Here is a 23,593-nt window from a genome sequence, read left to right on the forward strand (position 1 = left end):
TGAAAAGCTTTGGAGGTTTATTTCCAACCCTATTTACATGGTTTCGGAGTAGTACACTTTGACATGTTAATGCAGTTGAGCGAGAAAAGCGACGAAGAATAAGAAGGGGGCGTTCCAGTCTGCGTAAACGGGAACCCCCACCACAGGAGAACGCCCCTCCGTCTGCCCCGTGTGTCAAGCGGGAACAGCGCACCAGTGAGGCTTGAACCCAGAGGAGTCATGTCGGAGAGTGGGTGTCAGGAAGCCCCGGGGTCCCTAGAGCCCGCTGGCGTCGAGGGGAACCATGGATTCAGCCCGCCGATCGGCAACAGGGTGACCGTGGTATTGGGGGCGCAGTGGGGCGACGAGGGGAAAGGCAAAGTGGTGGATTTAATAGCACAAGATGCGAACATCGTGTGCAGATGTCAGGTCGGTGGTTGCTTGTTTACTTTCCTTCCTGGGTAGCATGGGGCTACTTAGCCTCCTAGCTGCTTTAGTGTCCCTGTTGTGTCGTCTGGGAGGAGGGTGTCATGCTCCACTTGTGTGGTCGGTTCCGTGGTCTTCATTTTTACTTTCATTATTGTGTTCGCAGTGATTGCTAATGTCACCTTGGGTTCTTGCTAGCTGCCCAGCTTGCTAGACAGGCTAACGTTAAGACTGAATTACATTGTCTCCTGTCATGTACACATGTCAAGTTTGACACACCGTCGGTGGCTTGGAGATGAACAAAGTGCATGTTTTTCTCTGATCTATGACCGAAATGTAAACTCAATGGTTCACTTCCAACATGACTCACTGGCTAAACGATCTGTTAACCTTACTGTGAACTGACTTAGATTTTTTTCAAATGGATCTGATATCTGATTATCTAAAGCAAGTGGTTCAATTCTTCTTCCAGATGTCATGCTTTATACGCTTTTTATACGCATTTTGTACTTAGCAGTGGGCTCCAAACTACATCCCATCTTATCATGAAACGGTGTGGGAGTGGTTTGGAACCTATCCTATTAATGCATGTGAAAACCAGTAGGAAAGTGCGTCCAAAGTAAACGGTCGAATAGCAATCTTCATATTAAGTATTCAGTGATGTCTTTACTTTTCAAAACTATCATGAAAGGAACTGTAAAGGTTTCTTCATGTATAATGTTTGATTCATGTGGTTGGAATAAGCCACTTAGTTTTCGCATAATAATGCATTTAGCACTTGTATTAAGCTGCTATAACCTTGTGTACTGGGACCAGTTTACAAAACTGGTACCAGCCCTTTTTTTTTTTCGTTTTTCTCTTAACAAACTAGAAAGAGCAGAATATACAGTCCATTGTTTGCACTGTCCTAATGAACCCTTTTTTCTACTATTTTAATATAGACCATACCTTTGCGATTTAAAATGTCACTGCCTCTGCCTGCCACCTGCCAGGGCCCTTTCTTATCATAAGGAATGACTGCTGCTGCCAAGGAAACCTGCTCTTTTGCATGCGCTTTGTGGCTTGAGCTGGCATCTGCATCTCTTGGTGCTGCACACCTGCAATGTCACCGCATGTCTCTGTCGCAGGTACTGAGTGAGTAAGTTGTTTGAGTACCCCATGAATAAAGTCAAATCCTATATTTTTGCTAGTTTACCAAATCACTACGTGAGCCTCCAGTCTGCTTCCAACGCTGCCAAGGTCTATTGTCTTGGCAGCGGTTGAATGCGGTGTCCGAGAGAGGGTTAATCTTCTCGGACACTTATCGTATAACGCCAGGGTGTGTCTGATGTGCAGATGTGTGGAGCTCCTTCTGGAAAGCCATTGATTTTGATGATCGAGTCCGGGAGAAGGAAAGAAAATTGGGTTTAAGGGACTATTGTCGACAACAATTTATGAAATTGGTCCAGAATCGAGTGAGAAAGCTGCATTCGTAATCAGTGAATAGTTATTGGGGCAATTGGGACTCTTCAGTGAATGTCCTCTTAAAGTGTTTGTTTTTGCCATTGACAGGCCTTATCTTATATTCTAGCATTATGGAATGGATCACTACAGAGAAATACAACTTTTTGTTTGAGCTTTCTCTTGATCTGTCTGTTTGTTATTGTGTCTTGCAAGGAAATTTCATTGTTGCATTGTTGCAGGTAATGTCCCTAATTTCGTTACTCCCCTTCACCCAATTCTTCAATTATTTACAATGGATTGGGGTTTTATCCAAGTGTAAAATGGTGTTACGAATGGCAATTCGTGCATGAGGGGGACTATGAAGTGAGTGTACATTCTTTAATGTATCCATGTTTTGAAGAAGTAAATTATCTATACAATAACACATAACAAAAAGTAGGCAATGAATGTAGTTTAGGACTGTAGATGCAATTAGAGGAATTGTGATAGGCGTTTACCTTCGCCACCTCCTACAACATGTAGGCCTACTGAAACCATGGTGACTATCATGACAAAGATACCCGGTAGCAACTGAAGGTTAGAGCCTTCAAAATCGACATTGCTGCAAATAAAATGATGGTCACTTTTCCCCAAAACGGAAATCGCCTAGTTGCCTGTGTGTAGAGTCCCATTCAGCTCCATGATTTCTTATTGATTAAAATCTTCAAATCCCACCGAACCATCGCGTTCAATCATGTAAAAGGACCTTTACGTTTGAAGGCTGCTACTAAGGCTGTGCGACATGACGATTTATATCGGGGGGAGATCTAAATCGTATTAGTATGCTACATGATGAACCTCCTAAGATGGCGCAATTTGATTGGTATGCTATCTCGGGATATTGGGCAATATCCCATTATTGAGATCTTAAACTCGGATATTGTTTTCGTCGCAAAATGTCTGTCTCGTCAAGCTAATAAAAACAAAAAGAGTGCTAATAAAAACAAATGAATCCCGGTAAAAAGTGTTATCTTGTTTATTTTTGGAGTGTAGTATAACATCAGGCCTAAAATGCCTGATGTTAGGTTTTTGTTGCGATTACAGTGCAAGAGGAAGTGAATTTTGCGATAAAAGTTGCGTAAGTTGCGATTTTCCTGATGTTAAATATTAGGTTATTACTGCAATTTTCCCCGACGATCTGCCTCGTCGTCTGACGTCCTGCCTGCAGTTCTGCAGTTCTGCAGTTCTGTAGTTATGTATGCGGTGGCAAAATGCTTATCAATGGAAGATTTATGCTTATGTTCCACCACAATGTTGCATGCAGTGCAAATTAATTTCCCCCCGCTTTCATGTAGAATACCAGGATACTGCTTTTCGCGATCTTTTGAAGTTATTTTGGTTGGCAAGTGTGAAACGTTGGACGCGCACATGCTGCATGAATGCTTGAATCGCTTGAACGTAGTAAACACGGAAGTAAGGCGGAAGGTAGTTTGTCGATGTCAGTTCAAGTTGACGCCACTGATTGGTCAAATTTGCGGGAAAGTTGCGGTGGTTGGTTAAAATTGCGACACCGCACTCAATTTGCGGTGATTGGTTGATGTTGTGTTGAAGTTGCAAATCGCAACATCGCGAAATCCTGAAGGGTCTGGTATATACTAAAACAATTATTCACCTCAGGCTCCGTGAATACAATTCACTCCGCCTTCGACGAATAATTGTTAACGATCGTTATACATTGCAGCATGTTTTGCTGCAATGTAAGTACAGCTGCAGCGTACATGCTCAATACCAGACCAATAAAAAATAATTAGACCAAAAATTATTGAAAATAGGCTCAAGGTTGAAAATCAAGAAGATTTCCTCGAATCCCCTGTAGGTTTATTCTGACCAGTAATGTGACATTTCTGGTCAACCTTATGCCTGGCATTGATAACAGGTTTACTGAGCAAAGATTCCCTTCTGGCTAAGGATTCCACCCTACTCTTACATTTAAAAATACATTTTATGACAACACACACACACGTCACACACACACACACACACACACACACACACACACACACGTACACATACACACACACACACGCGCGCGTTGCATGAGTAAGAGGGAGTATAGTATTCATCTTTTTATAAAAACGCCCTTGCCAGCACTTTTTGTAGGTTGTACACATGCCGAAGAACTCGTGGACCACACTGGTGTCATGTTTACTTTTAGGCATGCTAGATAAACCCATGCATAGGCACGCTGTGCATGCTTTAAAAGGCATGTTTCATTAAGCATTGCTCAATTTCATTCCCCTTTGCTGGCCAATTGTATCATTTTATTTGATTGATTTGGGTTTCTACTTTCTTATGGTCGTTTGTGAAATGGCTGAATCACAAAACTGTGATTCATAAAAGTTATAGACTGCAGATTTGTTTTGCCTTGAAGAGCAAGTGAGCCCGCTGTTTCAGCTGGGATTCAAACACTATTTAAAAAATGTGTTTAGTGAAGCGAGTTCTAGGAAGGAACTTTGTGCTACTTTTTTATAAAGTTGTTGTGTATGAGCTTTATAATGAGTTATGTTGTTTATGAAACCTGCCACCAACCGTGGCGTTATACTCAGAAGCAGAATGCGGGACTGGCCAGAGTGCTGCATAAGACGGACCGACTTCCCCCTCTCTTCCTCTCTCTACACAATCTGACGTTACATCTCCTGACGTGGAACCTGTTCTGAAGAAAACACTGGAACCTGGAAGGACTGACGCTAATGCATACAGTAGTTCCAGTGAAATTAAAGTTAACAACATGACCCCTCTCAAACTGGTAACGTCACTAAACGGAACAAAGACAAGTTCCAGGCTTACTGGCACTGATTTTATCCATGGCTCGAATTCAACAACGCCAAAATTAGCTGCTTGATTTGTAAAATGTTCGATGTACAGGCTTGTACCAGCTGGTGTAACTAAACGTATACTTTACATCGCCACTAAGATGGCGTTTCTCATACAGCAGCACTGAAAATAAAGCGTGAAGCAAGTGTGAAACGTTGGACTCGCACATCCTGCATGAATGCTTGAATCGTAGTAAGTAGTAAACACGGAAATAAGGCGAAAGGTTGTTTGTCAACGTCAGTTCAAGACAACACCACTGATTGGTCAAATTTGCGGGAAAATTGCGGTGGTTGGTTAAAATTGCGACACTGCACTCAATTCGCGGTGAATGGTTGATGTTGCGTCGAAGTTGCAAATCGCAACATCGCAAAATCCTGGAGGGTCTGACAGACGCACTAAGTTATGGAAGCTACCTTAATGAGAACGGTCTGTCAAAAATGCACCAAGCTATTGCGTGAACATTTTACAATTCCTGTGTTTACCTACGTAAGGTACAATGCGACAGGATTAAAACAAAGTTGTTCAGGAACTCTTAATTTGTAAATGGAAGAGCCAAAACCATTTTTGAGGACACAAAGCAGCTGCTGACAAAGAAGAATTTAGATGGAAGCAGCAGTTTGTATTAATGGTGCTGTTGTTATGACAGGATTCTGCCAAGGAGTTGTTGGAAAACTCAGAGGAATTCAACTCTCAACTGGTAGGGGTGCATTGCACAGCTCACCATCTTGCTCTTCCCACTGGTGACGCAGTCAAATCTGTGCAACAGGTGAAAACGTTCCAGCAGGATTTTTTAAGTAATCCTGCTGTCGGAAGTAACAAGCTGCATGAATTGCAGAACCAGCTGGATGAGCATGAGCCTCAACTTATGTTTACCCAACAACATACAGTGAGGTGGCTATCAATTCACAATCAGTGGTGTGAAGATCAGTGAAAGCCCTAAGAGATGTCCCTGAGGTACAGCCAAAGGCCTACAGAACGTCAGACAGTTCAACTTTGTGGCCTTTTCAAAGGAGAAGATCTGGACTCCTCCAAGATCCAACCAATGGTTAAAACTACCAAATAAATAATACAATGACCCTGCAGAAGAGGGATTCTTCATCTCTCTTCAAGGTAACAAGTTTAAAGGAAACAAGCTTTTTTACATTCACACTCAAACATCCTTTGATGTCATTTGAAGACCAGGTCTGTGGGATCCTTGATAGATGAAATTGACAAATTGAGGATTCCCTGCTGACATAATGAATATTGTGTCATGTATGGCTCACTATTTTCTGGACCCAAAAACAGTCCTCTTGGAATTTCAATATCTATGGTGCAGATGAACTAAAAAAAAACCTACTGGCACACTTCTGGTGCAATGCAAGAGACTGCCCTTATTCCTAATAAATCTATTTTATGAACCTGCGTTCATTGAGATGAGAAAGTGGAGCCACCGTCGCAGGTGAGGGCTGCATATGGAGTCAGGCTCCCATTTCCCCATGGCCACAGACGGAGCATTCCTCAAGGCGCATTCCCAGGAGAGAATGACGACCAGGAAAGGAGTCCCTTTACGGGCAGCTGAGAAGTCACTTAGGATCTCTCTAACCATCTTTGTGGACGTTGCAGGGTGTGGGGTTAGAAATAGACAGAACGTACCTGTGCATTGACCCTATCCTCAGCGTCGAGGGGCGCGCCAGTCCCAGGTATCTTCAGCAACAGGTGGTCGAGCAGGTAGAACAGCAGAGGAGATCCACATCTCAGAGCAGACGACACAAATCAATGCCCCAAGGCGTCAGTGACGCTTAAATGCTGTTTAAGCTGAGATTCCACAGATTCCAGAAGCCTTGTTCTTTGTTCTAGATTACTACTTCTACTACTTATCCTATCAATACTATGCAGGTACTGCTACTTCTTGTCATACCAATAGAACTACTTATAACAGGCCTATCATACTACTTATAATTCTGCTAACACTGGTACCTGGTGGTGGTACGATATAGCCAGCATTTCTTTGAAAGATTGTTTCTCAACTGCAGAACGAGACCGCTTCCTTTGCAATATATTTTGTAACAGGCGCTGTGCACTGGACCCATCTGTTGCTGCCTTGCTTATATTCTCAACTCTTCATGTTCTTCACTGGCCCACATATTTGACATAGCTTGCTGATAGGCTGTGTCATATCATTAGGCTGACCTTTTACCTCTGGGTGAAACCCATTATTCTCCCAAATGCAAGATGTCACATTTTTCTTTGACACTTAGTCCTCCATTCTGGCATTTCACTTGCATGCTATGACGTAGCTCCCCAACCTCTTCCTGCTGCCCGCTGGCCATCGGATTGTATGCTGGCAATGTAGAGAAACCACGATCTGACGGTCTGAACATTTAAAAGATCGCCCCTCCCAAGCCTAATATGCAGTTCGTTCTAAGCCACCTGTAAGTCTAAGCCACCTGTAAGCTGTTGATGGCAAGATTTGTTGGCCAATCACGAACCAAAAGCAACAAAAGGAGGTATAAACTAAACGCACAGTGTAAACCCACTCCCAGTCCCAACAGGTCAGGTCACGTCAAGTTCATTTCAGGGATCATTAAGCCCAAATCACACACAGCACAACAGTAGAGGCCATGTCATTTTCTAGCTCACTTCGTATAAGACCCATATAAATCTTTATTTTGCATCTACCCCGACGCTGTGATTTGGATCGTTGTAGATTGTGTTTGTGTGTGTGTTGGGGCTGCTCATGTTGCCAAGAGTTCCCTTTGCTCTGACTTCCCAATGAATCCAGTGATCAGGGAATGGGAGAGCAGTGGAAGCAAAACTTCTCTCTACTTATTTACTTTCTACTATCCAGGTTTCCTTCTCCCACTAGTCAATTTCAGGCTAATTTGAAATGAATGTATACCCCCTGTTACCTGTTACCTACTTTTAAGCACATGTCCTTATTCCGTTTACTTGTCCCACTCCTGAAAGATGGAAGGCGTGATTCATTAACGCTGGGTTTCATTTCCCTATCCTGTCCCTGGGCCCCAGCCAACTGTTTAGGCCTATGATCAGTTACAGACCTGCAGGTTGGCAGCAGGTTGTTGGTTGGCATTGTGTATTCCATGCCAGCCTGACTTATCTTGGAGGTTACCCACTACCACCCAGACATAATGTAGTGGCTGGTCCTTACTCACCTTGCAGCCCATTATATTGGATCAAAAAAACAAGAAAAATAAAAGGGCATGGAGTAATGTAAGAAATTTGACCCCTGGGCAGGAGGGGGCTGATACATCGCTAACAGAAGTATTTGCTCCCGGCTGCCCTCGACCTCCAGGCTATATAGAGGGCCCGAAATAACACACACACACACACACACAAACACGCACGCATGCAAACACGCATACAAGTATGCATATGCACACAGACACACAGTTTATTTCATACCCACAAGCTACAGCATTTAAAAGCACACTGATCACAAGACAAGTTGACTCGTGAACATATGAACAATGAGGGTGAAACATGACTACCATCCACAGCGTTGCATAAGATCAACCCGTGTTTAAAAGCACACCTCACCCACAGTTTGCTCTCCTCTTGGTTCTACTTTGTCCTTCCTCACTGAGCTGTTCTTTGCTGTGATTGTAGCCGTGTCTTTCCTAATCTGAATAGATAGATTGCAGAGAACAGAGCCGGTCAGACTGCTTTGCTCCGGCCTGTTCTGTTTTCAATGATCTACCCGTATGAGTTTATCGTTTCTGTGATCTCATGTGGATCAAAGGCCTTATCCAAACTGGTTATATTTTTATTTATTTTGTATGTTGTATGTTATCAACACACACCTCCCAGGTTTTAATTAATTGAGATGTTATAGATATGAAATCTCTTGAGAGTGAAAAAGATTTTGTGGTGGTCTGACATCATAGGTAGTTAACTCTTAATAATTTTTATGTAGTGTTTACATTGCAAATACACAACCTTCACTTGAGAGACGTCCTATCATATCCTTAATTTGTCTTAGTGAAGGACAACCAAATGTCAAGGTATATTTTAAAATGAGTACAAAGCATAAATGAGCGATCCTTCCTCTCCTAATGAAGTCCAGACAGGTACCTAGATGCTTTCGGTTCCCATGTTGCATCAGCCAAATGACAGATATTGTGAAAGGAGTTTCTCATAGTTCTCATAGGAGTCCCCTGGATGGACCAACACATTGTTATTTTGAATTCACAGGAGCTGCAGTTAGACTTTAAGGAAGAATGAAATAGCATTTAACGTTGACATGTTTCTGTACTCCTTTTTTCGGGCATGCTAGCTTCTGTTTTGAGCACTGTTGCATTTTTAAAGATGAACTGGAAAATTGTTGCCGTTATGGCTTAATGTTTACTCAATAGTAGATTAGTGATTGTTGATAAGAGAAGCCTTGATGTTTAGGATATATGGTAAGGTTGTATTGCTAAAGGGGATACTAGGAGAGTTGAAACTTAGAAGGCATTGCAGGTACCATGGCTTCAGTGAGGGGTTTGTTGCTTGACGACCAACAAACTCGCAACAAGACGGTTGTCATCCGCCTTAAACAAAGACTAAACAAAGTCTTTGAATTGAATTACCATTTTCTCTCTCTCTTTCCCTCTCCCTCTCCCTCTCCCTCTCCCTCTCCCTCTCCCTCTCCCTCTCTGCAGGGTGGCAACAATGCGGGTCACACCGTAGTGGTGGATTCGGTGGAGTACGACTTCCACCTCCTCCCCAGCGGCATCATCAATCCTAAGGTCACTGCCTTCATCGGTGTGTAAACAGACACACACACACACACACACACACACACACACACACACACACACACACACACACACACACACACACACACACACACACACACACACACACACACAGGTGCATACGTCAACTGAAATGTTCTTGCATAAAGTGTCTCATAGTTTGACAATGCATCTCGATATATGCCCTGGTCCTACATTTCTCCTTGATGAATACCTGGGGTCCAGGGGTGTGTCCTGTTGTTTGGGCATCAGGGCTACTGTAAGGCTACTGTAAGGCTTCTGGCTTATGGTGGCTCCGACTACGGGCTGCTTCATCCCACTTGTCCCAGAGCCAGCCTGAGGCCAGCCTCCTACCTCCTCATCTGCAGTAACTTCATCAGCTAATGGGCTCTCTGGCTCTCTGTCTGTGTGTCTGTCTTTCTTTTCCTCTCGTTCTCTATCTCACGTCTCGGCACCGCCTTACATCTGCAGTGGAACATGCCTGCCAGGATCCTTCACGTTCTTCCCCACCCCTTTGATATACGGCGCTGTGCCACCATTTTGTGTGTGGAGCAGTATGTGGTGCGGGCTGAAACTGCTGCAGCCCTATGAATGTTCACTTAACTCTCAGTACCGCCCCCCACCCCCCCCCCCACCCCTCAAGATAATTAGTTGACTCTGAGTCACTAAGAAATGTTTTATTCCCTTGTCCTTTAGTGTGTTCCTGTTTTTGCCTGTGTTGCTCTGAAAGGAATTGAGCTAAGGGGAAGTGAGAGGAATATGGTTAGAGAACCACCACTGGGAGATGGGAACAAGGAGCTAGAATATCTCACAAACAACTGTACATCATCTTGTTTGTGTCTATATCTTGTTTTTCTATTAAATGTTGGTAAAAACCACTACAGAAGATAAAGAAGCTTCTGTACTCGTTTTCCCCAAAATTATTGGAATGTTTTTCAATCAATAAAAGCAGATTCACCGCAATATACTGCTTGTATATTAAACCATCACGATGCTTTCCCTTGGTGCTGAGTGTGAATAATGTGTTGGACTTTGTAACCGGTCCTCCCCACCTCAGGTAATGGGGTGGTTATCCATCTTCCCGGCCTGTTTGAAGAGGCGGAGAAGAACGCCCTCAAAGGAAAAGGTGAGTGACACACACTGACACGCAGCATAATCTGTTAAATATTATAAAAACATGATCAGTACAAATTATGCACTGCTTCCGTCTAAGATTCCAGTGATAATTCCATCTGTCTGTGTCCCTGTAGGTCTTAAGGACTGGGATAAGAGGTTGATCATCTCAGACCGGGCACACATTGGTGAGTTATCACTCTTCCTGTGTGTGTGTGTGTGTGTGTGTGTGTGTGTGTGTGTGTGTGTGTGTGTGTGTGTGTGTGTGTGTGTGTGTGTGTGTGTGTGTGTGTGTGTGTGTGTGTGTGTGTGTGTGTGTGTGTGAGTATGTTTCCCATGCGTCCTTGTTGCTCCACGGTGTATGAGTGTGTCCCCTCTCTGCCCTCTTCACGGGGTTTGAGTGTGACCCCTCTCTGCCCTCTTCACAGTGTTTGACTTCCATCAAGCGGTCGACAGGGTGCAGGAGCAGCTGAGGAAAGAGCAAGTGGGCGGGAAGTAAGTTGAAGTATTCATCAAAAGCTGTTATCCTAAAAGCCTAAAAACACAGGCGCTTCTCAGGGCAGGATGTCATCCGGCCTTCAGCTTAAAACAGGTTTATCCTTATGACCTCTACTGCCAGGTCTGTATTTGTTACACCATGTTACTGCTGAGTTGCACAGAAGTCCACAGAGTTATGTCCTCTTTGTTTCTGTGATTTTGTATGGCAGAAGCATTTCTCCCACGCTTATTGCTTGGAGCTGTTATAGTCATAAAATTCTGTTTAGCGAGGTATAATTGCATATGTCAATGCATATATTCCCGTGAAAGAATGTTACATCACAACCGAACAAACTCTTATAAGGAGGTGATACATGACGCATACATTGCAATTATAATGTGAGCATTATATTATATATATATATTATAAGGATTTGGGTTAGGATTTCGTTTTCAGGGGAAAAAAGTGAAAGACCTCACAATCCAGCATAACTTTTACTTCAACCTGTTCTATGTTTAATAAAAAATATGTTTGTATAGGAGTTTGTGTACTACCTCCTCTACTATATCCTCCCTACATGGATATACCTTCACAAGTAGGTTTTTTGAAACGTGTAAAGAATTCATTCAATCCTGTGAAGTAAACCCAAAGCAACAGGATTCCCTTGACTTCTAACAGAAGTTTGATCATGTACCTGCATGAGGTTATTGAGACATTGGGGTTTTCGTCGAACACATTAACTTGAAACGACTGCCTTATAATTGAAACCAACTTAAGTCATGTATGGCAGGAGGCTCAGTTGTGTTTTTTGGGGTTGTTAAATTGTTCCCCCCCTAGCGGCCTGAGGCATTGTGGTCTCAATACCCGAAGTGTGTGGGTTTAGGTGCTTGCTTTACTAGTTTCACCTTAATGGCTCAGTCATTATACGCCTTCAGGCGTGTGGATTTTTGATCCACACGCCATCTGCAGGCTTGGGCGTTTCCGTCATGACAAAAGAACGCCCTTTAGGCGCTCCTGGTAGCGTTTCATCGACCAATCACGAGCTGTTTCGAAAGGCATACTGGGTTTCGCAAGGCCTACTACGAAGCACAGTCGCAAGGCATACTATGCTTTCCTTCCTTAATCGCAATTTTACCTCTCTCATTAGATTTAGCAATCATGGATGATGGAGCCCCCACTTGGCTAACGTTAGTTCTATGCTACCCATACTTACTACAAGAACTTATTTTGAAACTTCTGTTTGAGAAAATCGAACTAGCGAATGTTCCGGATGTTGACAGCCGTGCGAAGAAGAAGGGGTTCGGTGTTGATGGTGAAATTTAGGCCGGTTTAGTTTCCGTTGTCCGGTTATTACCGGCCATTGACCGGAAAAAAATGAGGAGGACCTAAAATTCTAAATGTCTCCGGTCAGAATGACCAATGGAAATAATTCTCTGCACAATTTGAATTGTGTTTAAATATGCTACAGTGGTCATTTGTTTAGCCAATTCATGTTAAAGGCACCCAGTGCAACTTTCGAGGCTTAAAAATAAACATTCAATTTCTAGTCTTTTTTACACGTAGTAAGTTTCAATAACTCCATACCATTACATACCGACATTCAAGCAGCAAAGATGAGATGTCGTTGTGTGGTGAGAACTGATAGAAAATCGATAACAACAACAATGCCGCCATTTTCTTTATTTTTTGTAACCTACAATAAATAAAGCAGGCTTCCAGTCAATGGAAAAATGGCTTCTCCCCACCGGCGATTGTTGTTGTTTACGATTTTCTATCAGTTCTCACCACACAACGACGTCTCATCTTTGCTCCTTGAATGTCGATATGTAATGGTATGGAGTTATTGAAACTTACTACGTGTAAAAAAGACTAGAAACTGAATGTTTATTTTTCATTGAATGTTTACATAAAGTTGCACTGGGTGCCTTTAAACAATGAGGGATTTGATTGACCCGACCCCCGATTACAGGGGTCTTCTCAATGCCGTGGAACGCTAGCGTTTTTGTTTTTTTACTTTTTGTTATCATTGCCTTATTGGCCAAATCTGAGGAGCAATCTATGCCATAAACAGAAATATTATAGGCCTTTATTACACGGGTCTTCTCAATGCCGTGGAATGCTCCGTTCACTTGCATGGGTAGTAGTCCGGTAACTTGTCAACCCCAGCGTCTTCGGTTGCTAAGTGACGTCAACGTCTGTGGAGGACTATTTCACTGCTGATCAACACTACGAATGCTGGTAACGAATAAATTGTAAAAAGACACACCATGTGAAGTTATTTTCCAAATAAGATTTGAAAAGCTTTGGAAGTTTATTTACAATACTACTTACATGGTTTCGGAGTAGTACACGTTTGACATTTTAATACAGTTCAGCGAGAAAGGCAACGAAGGATAAGAAAGGGGCGTTCCAGTCTGCGGAAACGGGAACCCCCACCACACGAGAACGCCCATTTGTGTCTGCAGTGGGATGATATTGGGATTTTAGCTGTGGCTCTGTATGATTTTTGCTCAGCAAATTGGTTTAAAGGATTACATTATGTGCTTATAGAGCTACCAAATGGACTAGACGACTATCCGTAATGGTTGGGCGTGGGTGCAGAGAAAACCACAAGATGTTTATGGGATAGTGTACAACCAGTGTTGATACGTTGAACTTAATCATGAGTACTACATATCTCTCTCCAGTGCACCTACTGGCCTGTGAGGCTCCTCTCTTTGTAACGTTTGTTCCATCCCCACAGCCTTCTGAATGCTGCTGGGCACTTAAGCTCTTTGGTGAACTATCATGGGCTTTGTCCCCCCCAAAGGATGTCTTGGATTCACAGTAATAATTTGAAAGAATCACTTGATGATCCTACTAAATTGCAACATTGCAAATCACAGGAAAAAAAAGTGTGGTACATACTTGCGCTCTTAAGAAAAGCACGTGAACTATTTATCGACGTTCATTTAGCCAAGTGCAACCAGCTGTTGCCAAGCTTTTGGTTTGCTGCTGTGTCTGGTTTTATTTTAAGTGTTTAGATACACTTTAATCATGTGGATTGCTTAAACTTTAGTCTCTGTCTCTCCGTTTCTTTCTTTCTGTCTGTCTGTCTGTCTGTCTGTCTGTCTGTCTGTCTGTCTGTCTGTCTGTCTGTCTGTCTGTCTGTCTGTGTCTGTGTCTGTGTCTGTGTCTGGGTCTCTGTCTGCCTCTTTCTAGCCTGGGAACCACGAAGAAGGGGATCGGACCTGTGTACTCTGCCAAGGCCGCGCGGAGCGGGCTAAGGATATGCGACCTCATGTCAGACTTCACGCAGTTCTCTCAAAGGTCCGCTCCACTCAACCCCAGACTCTTCTCCGGGTTTTACCCAAGTTTCTTCAGAGAGTAGTTGGGAATTCTGGAAGCCAAGCATGCTAAGGACCCAATTAAGCGTGTGTGTTTCCTAAAGCAGTTAGTGCTGTATTTGCTGTGCTATGGGGACTGTAAACAAATGATTTGTAATATATGTCTGTCAATATCTTTTCCTCTTTCGGGTTCATTTAGGTATAAGGTGCTAGCCCAGCAGTACAAGTCCATGTACCCCACTCTGGAGATAGACGTGGAGGGGGAGCTGCTCAGACTCAAGGTACCAGAAGTCCAGTATATACTGTTACATGGATGTGCAATGCTTACATTTTCAGAAGTTTTCAAAGAATAATGACCCACACGAATCATGCAGATCTATAGATAACACTATGTATTTGTATGTGAGTGATGAGTCATGATGAGGCTATAACTTCCAGTGCCGAATCAAGCCCTTATTATCATCCGTGATACAAATGATCTCGCACACGATGCTGGTTTGTTTATCAGTCCCAGGCCGAGCTAGACGTTTAACAGCCTGAGTGGCATTTCATGAGTGAATATCAACAGAATATCTGGTTTCAAATGAGGCATAATGCATTTATGTAGATGGAAATCCTGCAAATGGAAAATTTGTAATTAGAAGGATCATCATGATCTAGTAAGTAAGCTAGCTATAGTTTCCGAATAGGTAGCTAGCTTTATGAAGGACCCAAAACCGTGATGGGAAATGAACAGGGAATTTTGTCAACCATCCTACTTTAATTTCATCACGTCCCGGATGCACCTTTGAAAGAACCCTCGCCGGGCTGACACCTGTTAGGTTAAAATATGTTGTGTGTGTGTGTGTGTGTGTGTGTGTGTGTGTGTGTGTGTGTGTGTGTGTGTCTGTGTGTCTGTGTCTGTGTCTGTGTCTGTGTCTGTGTGTGTGTGTGTGTGTGTGTGTGTGTGTGTGTGTGTGTGTGTGTGTGTGTGTGTGTGTGTGTGTGTGTGTGTGTTTGTGTGTGTGTGTCGGTGTGTGTGCGTGTGCGTAGGACTACGTGCAGAGGGTCAAGCCCATGGTGAGAGACGGGGTGCACTTCATGTACGAGGCCCTCCATGGTCCTCCTAAGAAGATCCTGGTGGAAGGGGCCAACGCTGCTCTCCTGGACATAGACTTCGGTCAGTGAGCGATTCCTCTCCAATACCTCCCTTGTTAAACCTCCTCACCTGGCCTTACTACACCTGACTCGCTATCAAACTGGTTCCCTATCTATCAGAGGTTACCTGTCTAGATGACGCCATCGGAAGGCCACTCACCTCAGACCAACAGACCTGTTTTAAAGAGACGGTGCTGTTGATTGTGAAAGCTGCCACATTATCACAAACAATAGCATTTCTAAACATGTTCCTAGGTCCTCCAAGGCACTGTCACGTTAAAATTGTACCGGGGGCGAAAATTGTACCGGCCTACGTCATCGTTTGTTTACATCCTGACAACCTGCCCGGCAACAGACGACGCGATGCAGAAAACATGTTTCCAAACGACGAAATAACATAATACAGATAGCGGATCGCTATCTGTATTATGATAGATAGTGATAACACTTGTTTTTACTTTATATTTGTATTGTATTTAATTGTTTAATCGAAACAATAAAAAAAATTGCCCGCCAAACGGGCGATCGCGTCAAATGACAAATGTTTTGCCCGCGAAACGGGCGATCGCGTCAAATGACGTAGGAGGGTTCTTGAAACACAATACAGATAACGGATCGCTAGAAAACACTTGTTTTTACTTTATATTTGTATTGTATTGAATTGTTTAATCGAATTTAGCTAGTAAACTGAGTGTTTTAAGCAGGTTTCATAGTCTAGAATGTTCAAGAACCTTCCTACGTGATTTGACGCGTCATTTGACGCGATCGCCCGTTTCGCGGGCAATTTTCTTTATTGTTTCGATTAAACAATTAAATACAATACAAATATAAAGTAAAAACAAGTGTTATCGCTATCTATCATAATTCAGATAGCGATCCGCTATCTGTATTATGTTATTTCGTCGTTTGGAAACATGTTTTCTGCATCGCGTCGTCTGTTGCAGGGCAGGTTGTCAGGTTGTCAGGATGTAAACAAACGATGACGTAGGCCGGTACAATTTTCGCCCCCGGTACAATTTTAACGTGACAGCACCAGTCCCCTAATGCAATACATATACATACAATCTCAATATTATTTTTGAGATTCATCTTCCTGATAGAGTAATGGTGTTAAACTTTGTTTTGTGTGCTGCTTTTCTAATGAAAGCCTGCTTGGAGGCCCGCCTCAGGTGAGAGGTGAGTTCACTCATTCCTACTGCAGTGTGTGGGGGAGCCTTCCAGAGGATGACCTGTACCCTCACTCATCCCTCACCCTCACTCTACTGCTCTGGAGCACCAGGGCACCACGCACAACCCGGCTATCAGCCTAACCACCACCCCCCACCACGTTCTCATATCCTGGCTGTGTTGACACAGGAGCGTATGCAGTCAGTGTAGCTACCTCCACTTTCACACACTGTCTTAGATTGTCACTGTTTAACTGTTCAGAATTACTAACCGATTATCCTTTGTGAGAACCGAACACGAGCTGATGCTGTGGTCACGTGACACTCTAAATGCATAACCTGCTATTATCAACAGAGTTTGCGACCCGACGTGTTCAATCAACGGTCTCGGTCACTCAGTCTCCCGCTATGGACTCGTAACCACAACAAAACCCTAGCAACGTTGTTATTAGTGTCGCTCGAAACCACACTGTGTTGTGTAAACTGACGGGCACTCGAGTGGGGTTCTCTGGACAGCTTATCATCACTGCGACTGTGATAAGTGGTATCTTTCTGGATTGTGTTTTTTTTCCCTGTGCCCCAGGAATAATTTATTTGTATTTATGTTATTTAGCCCCTGGACCAAACTAATCTTTAAGACGAGGAGAAGCAAAGCAAACATCTCGTTCTGTGCATTCAATTCTTGGTAAAAGTACCACTGACGTAGAATGGTATTTAACATGGTCTTATGACCCCTCGAATACAAGGACCCATTGGGGGGGTCCTTGATTGGGAGGGTCTGAGTTGCCACACGGCTGGTAGAGAGGAGGTGTTCGCAAGGTCGGCCAACCACATCTCCAACGGTGTTGTAAGAGAGCAAAGAGAAAAAGAGATTGGACGGAGAGAATAAGCAATCTCAAATATTATCGTCTTTTTGATAGTACCGTTCTGATCCTTCCCCTCTCCCCTGTAATCCAAATAAAACGGCAGTTGTTTCCATAATGTAAATATACACAGAGTATAAACATAATACTCCTGCAGAAGACCAGACGCAGGATTGGTCTGTGTGTTTCTGTGGCTGGCAGGTCCAGGTCATAGTGTGGCAGTGGCCTCACTTACTGTTCCTTGGCAGTTTTAGACCGCTGCAGAAAACCACAGCTTGGCTTGAGCTTCAGAAATACTCTGGAGAACATAGTTTGTGGGGACCATTCCGCACCACCTGATCAATAAAAAGAGCTTTGCTGCTGAAAAGCTATTTGATTCAGAAAACAGCACCGCTACCACCCAGCTACAGAGAAAAGTAGTTACACTAGTAAGACTACTGCCCCAAAACTGGTGACAGGAACAGTTACTCATGGTTTTCTGCTGCCACTTTCTGCTGCACAAGAAATATGATGTAGCAGCTAATCTGGTGGAAACAAATCTGGTGGAAAACCAGACTTTTAAATCCAAACTCGGGTGCATGCAAGTATGATAAACTCGTTATCACAGAGAGTAAAACATAGGGACGTTGTTTATTTACTTTTCAGCCTTGTGTCAGAACCAGTAGGCAACAACGTAACGTGAAATCGACATTCAACAGACTCGGTCCACCACTGTGGTCTGCTGGGCTGCAGAAAGATGCTTTGATGCTTACTTATAAATCTGCTATGTATGTACTGACTGTACCTACTGAACATTTATAGCTGGCTCTCATAGCCAGCAGGAGTGACAAGAGGGTTGTGAGGGACAGGGTAAACGTCATATTAGAGTTATATTGAAAAGGGTTATGATGGGTCATTGTCTATTAACCACCGGTATGTATTTCGCCTACTAGCTAGCCACTTACAGTCACGACACCTCTGGACGGCGAGTCCTCGCACGTTTCAGGTGCTGCAGACAGTGCTGAGGTTATTGTAAACCACGGCGCTCTGCTGGACGAACTAGGCCATGACGCCATCTGAGATGGCGTCTCTAAATAAGCCCAATCATAATTCTCTTCTCTACTGGACCAATCTGAGCAAGGGCCGGTTATTTAGGGAATACCCCTCCAGCATCAACCTGGAGACGGGGGCTTGTGTATTCATTAATGTCCCCCAACTATTTATATACAAATCCTCCCCCCCCAAACGTTTGATCGCTTGATAAAGCAGTAGTTCTCGTTTGAGGCTGTATGGCGGTTAGAAGCGATAGTATAGAAACATGGTGTGCATCACCACAGATGCAGGAGGGGTTAAAAGCTGTGGCTGAAATAGAGAGCAACAAAGGAGGATGGTGTGATCATCATGTTATTTATTTATTTATTTATTTATTGTTGCATTTTTCTCTTTTCGTTTAATGTGCATTGTAGCACTTTGAGATCATTGAATTGATATAAAGTGTGTTATAAATAAAATGTATTATTATTATTATCATGTGATCACCCTGATGGTGATATTTAGGCAACAATATCCTCATGTTAGTCAACCACTATAAGACTGAGTGCATCAGCCTCTCTATATGGAGCTGAGCACTGTTGGGTGTACCATGCCCAGCCTTGTTCAGTATAATCTACTGTAGTCGTTTTTCTGTTTGGAAATATACAGCCTGGTGCTTTTAAACCAGTAAACCACAAAGCTGAAGTTCATTTATATTAGCTGGGGGTTGCTCGCGGAAGAACCATTGACAAAGCAAGGCTACAAAATGGATAAGGTCTTTCATGATTAGTTGCTATGGCGATGGTGTTGAAACAGACCAGGGTCCATGGTTGCTCTCAACAAAGCCGCCGTGGCCAGGAGTTGTCCGAAGAGTGGTCATCCTGGCTGTCAGGCCAGTTGGGCCTCATTCTTCTCAGCCCGCCGGCTGGATCCGTTGTCAGGGCAATAAGCCTTTTGGTACCTGAAGGTAGAGAAGCATTCTCACTGAGAACAATGCTCATGATTATGTGATTACACTATCCTGTAGACGACTGTGGTCCGGGTTTAAGACTGTTTACTGCTTAGTTGACCTGTAGGGTGAGAGAGGGAGAGAGTCGTGGCTCGCCTGCATCGGTCAAGAGAGACATGGAAGGACAGGTGCTTGAACTCTTCATCACCAGGCCTATTTCTGAGTTTTGTTCTGAAAATAATATACACAAAGTAAATGGAGTATATCTCCACAACTGCAAGGGCCATTGTATGTAATCATGCTACTGAAAGAACATAAAACAAATGTGATGAAATACATGATAATAAAAGAATAGGTTTGATAATGACATGATCAACGTCCATAGAACAACATCTGATTAGTACCTGGGTTAATATTTTACGCCAAATAATTGAAGTAGGGCAAACAGCGGTTTTAGTAAAGTTAGGTTTAGGCAAAATCCCTGTTTTTTTTTCTAGAAATAATTCCGAAAGTTTCTCAATGTCTTGAAACATCCTTCCAATAGGGGGGGAGGAGCTAAGCCCGGATTCAGGCCAGAGTTAAACAGCTCACTCTGCACTGCGAATGTGAAGTCAATCCCCCCCCTGGTGACCCCGTCCCCACCCCCCATGCCCCCCCTTACCCTGTGGTCTGTGTTACCAACCCTAGTCATGTGACCATGGTACGTTGACATCATGACCGGTAGTGCGCTGGGCATCACAGCAGCGGTGTCATTCATTCATTCAGTTGGCCTCGGCTCTGCCTGGTCTCGACCTCCCTGTGTGACCCGTCCGGCATCTTTCCCCCCCCCCCCCAGGCACCTACCCGTTTGTGACCTCCTCCAACTGCACGGTGGGCGGCGTGTGCACGGGTCTGGGGATGCCCCCCCGCAACGTGGGTGAGGTGTACGGTGTGGTCAAGGCCTACACCACCAGGGTGGGCATCGGAGCCTTCCCCTCTGAGCAGTGCAACGTAAGGACACGCACACACACATGCACGCACACACACACATGAACACACACACACATGAACACCGACACATGACCACACACACGCACGCGCGCACACACACACACACACATACACGTACACACACATGAACAACAACACACACACACAAACACACACACACTCATGAACACGCACACACACACAAACACATACAACACACACACACACATGATCAAGATCACACAGTCCATTCAAGCAACACGCTAACATGGCAAACATCCAAGCATATATACATTCTCTGTGTGGCATTGGTTTTGGGTTATGTCGGGTTTAGGTAGTGATAGTATTTATATTATGTCAATATTTTGAATGACGTTGGTTTCTGATGATTTAAGAAATGTAGCTCAAAAGTGAGCAGCACACGCGTGCGGCACACACTTGTTCCACTGCAAACAACATATAAACAGCTCACTGGAAAACTAACAGCCGTGATGCAAATGTGCTCCTCCCTCATACCTCTGATGTACTGGTCTACTCAGGAGATTGGTGAACTGCTTCAAACCAGGGGCAAAGAAGTGGGCGTGACTACCGGCAGGAAGAGAAGATGTGGTTGGCTGGATCTGGTGCTCATCAAATACGCCCACATGATCAACGGCTTCACAGCGTGAGTGAACCAAAGCTACGTATGGCATGAACGGCTTTGGACCAATGAAATTGTTCCCCTACGGCAGGTTGAGGCTGGAGTAGCCTCAATACCCAAAGGGAGTTGTGTGTGTGTGTGTGTGTGTGTGTGTGTGTGTGTGTGTGTGTGTGTGTGTGTGTGTGTGTGTGTGTGTGTGTGTGTGTGTGTGTGTGTGTGTGTGTGTGTGTGTGTGTGTGTGTGTGTGTGTGTGTGAAAGAGAAACCTTAAGTGTGTTTTTATGTACCCATATCTGTTCTGCAGCCTCGCCCTGACCAAGCTGGACATCCTTGACGTTATGGATGAGATCAAAGTGGGCGTGGCCTACAAAGTGGACAACCAGTCTATACCTCATTTCCCAGGTGAGCTGGTGTGTGCGTGAACAACTCCTCTGAAGTACGTTTTCATACGTTTGTTAATAAGATGCAGATATAGGGCTGGGTTCATTGGCTGAGAGGGGGACAGTTATACCATGGAGGTGATTTACTGTCCGCTATAAACATTGCTATATAAGCAGCACTATTAACGAGCCTCTCTGGCTGTCCTTCTGACCCTGACTCCTTGCACCAGTAGTTACGATTCTCAGCTGTCAGAGGTGCTCAGGGCCGGACTGGACCAGAGTTGAGGCTCAAACAAGCCCCTGGAAGATCACACACACTTTCGATCATAGCAGCTCAGAGAAGAGGATCTTGTTTTGTGTGAACGCACCAGGCCACACAGACGAGTCCAGCTGCCAGCTACTTTATCAGTCAACAACCATCACCTTCCAGCCACTGTGCAATGAAAATAAAGATAAGCGGTCACATTGATGTCAAACTACTATAGTACCGTGGTAGTTCCGATACAGTACTTGATTTTATGGCCTGCAGCCTGTCCTTGGAGTTCATAACATGCCATGCCCCTGTTCTGTCCTGTAGCCAATCAGGAAGTGCTGCACCGCGTGGAGGTCCAGTATGAAACCCTTCCTGGCTGGAAGAGTGACACCTCCGCTGCCCGGACCTTCGAGGAGCTTCCAGAGAACGCTCAGAACTATGTGCATTACATAGAAGAGCATCTCAGAGTGCCAAGTGAGACTCCCTCTCTCTCGCTCTCTCTCTCTCTCTCTCTCTCTCTCTCTCTCTCTCTCTCTCTCTCTCTCTCTCTCTCTCTCTCTCTCTCTCTCTCTCTGTCTTACCACACAAACACATGCAAATACAAAAATTCTCTAGAATTGTATTTATTTGTCGTATCACGCTACAACTATGTTGAAATTCCTGCTCAGTGTGCGTTGCCCTTGGGTCTTGATGTAATTACTTTGATGTGTTTTGTTATCAGAAGCATTGCCTCATTATTATGCCTCACCAGTTACAGTCCGTGTTACGAATGGCCAACCTGCCCCCTGACTTCTGACCCGATCTCTCCACAGTCAAATGGATCGGAGTTGGCAAGTCCCGGGAGTCCATGATCCAGCTCTTCTGAGAGGAACGCGGCGGGCCCAGTGGCCAAACCACCTGTATTCTGCTGACCCCTTTCTCTACCCTCCCCTTGTTTTTAGATTTTTCATATTTTTATGCTGTTTTATGTTGTGTCCCCTCGGTAAGCTATCTCAACGAAAGGAAAGCCCCTCCCATGTTTCAGAGAAATGGAACAATCCCACGGTGGTCGCAGATCCGGAGCGCCCTCTCGAAAAAAGACTCTCACTGGAACCTGAGTGGTTGAAGTCCAGTGCATTGCTCATCAACCTATGCCTTCTTTGTTTTGGTTTCATGTATTTTCCTGGTTGGGCGGGGGGGGGCTTTGCTTGGTGGCTCGCTGCCCTGACAACGGTTTTCTGTACAGCCGAGTATTTATTTTGATTACTGATTTCGGTGTTGAATGGGTGGTGGTAGTCTAGTGTTACCTGGTGGGGTTCCTCGTAGCAACCGATGAGAATAATAATGCCAACACAGTGATTGAAAACAAACTAACAACCTCTATACAGAGTTGGTGACGGGAGATGCAGGCTAGAAGAATTAAGAGGTTTGGGATCGTTATGCAGGTTGTGGGGATCAGTGTATGAAGGGGGTTAAGGATAATCGTTCAACTGTAACATTTGGTATTTTGATACACTGGGATAGCAGCAAGCTCTGTTAAAGGTATTCTCTAGCGTCAATATTTCAGAGGGGGCCTTGGCTACAGAGATGTAAAGTAACTATACGTTCTCGAATTGAAAAACAATATTTCATTTCTAGAAATGTATTGTTGTCTTACACATATCATCCTTAAAAAATGTTACCATGATATACAACGGTGTTTCCGATAAATTATTTAATTTACCTGAATCAGTAACACATATATTTATACTGTTGTCTGCTATTTCTTGAGGAGTGTTTTGTGTACTTGTGTCTTTGTGCATGACTGAGAGAGCATGTCCATGTTTGCTTATGCTATGATTTTATCCTTTATTGATGTTTTTATTGTTTGAAACCAATTCCCACCTACCG

At 44.0% G+C, this 23,593-nt stretch overlaps 1 protein-coding gene across 2 annotated transcripts in view; it reads left to right on the top strand.

The window, feature by feature from the left end:
* Positions 1-162: 162 nt before the first annotated feature.
* Positions 163-23,593, top strand: part of adss2 (adenylosuccinate synthase 2) — a 24,943-nt gene continuing 1,512 nt past the window's right edge. Inside the window, exons 1-13 of one of the 2 annotated variants that reach the window (XM_056608937.1) lie at positions 170-408; positions 9,345-9,447; positions 10,498-10,566; positions 10,691-10,741; positions 10,982-11,048; positions 14,233-14,340; positions 14,557-14,638; positions 15,390-15,516; positions 20,319-20,473; positions 20,992-21,116; positions 21,396-21,493; positions 22,049-22,198; positions 22,537-23,593. The exon at positions 22,537-23,593 is cut by the window's right edge and continues 1,512 nt beyond it. In XM_056608937.1, coding sequence (XP_056464912.1) covers positions 220-408; positions 9,345-9,447; positions 10,498-10,566; positions 10,691-10,741; positions 10,982-11,048; positions 14,233-14,340; positions 14,557-14,638; positions 15,390-15,516; positions 20,319-20,473; positions 20,992-21,116; positions 21,396-21,493; positions 22,049-22,198; positions 22,537-22,589 — 1,377 coding nt within the window. In that variant the 5' untranslated portion in view covers positions 170-219 and the 3' untranslated portion in view covers positions 22,590-23,593. Of the gene's footprint in view, positions 409-9,344; positions 9,448-10,497; positions 10,567-10,690; positions 10,742-10,981; positions 11,049-14,232; positions 14,341-14,556; positions 14,639-15,389; positions 15,517-20,318; positions 20,474-20,991; positions 21,117-21,395; positions 21,494-21,704; positions 22,018-22,048; positions 22,199-22,536 lie in introns of those variants that run through there. The other variant, XM_056608936.1, reaches the window with a different exon arrangement.

This window comes from Gadus chalcogrammus, chromosome 15 (genome assembly GCF_026213295.1).
Source record: "Gadus chalcogrammus isolate NIFS_2021 chromosome 15, NIFS_Gcha_1.0, whole genome shotgun sequence".
NCBI classification, from domain to species: domain Eukaryota; kingdom Metazoa; phylum Chordata; class Actinopteri; order Gadiformes; family Gadidae; genus Gadus; species Gadus chalcogrammus.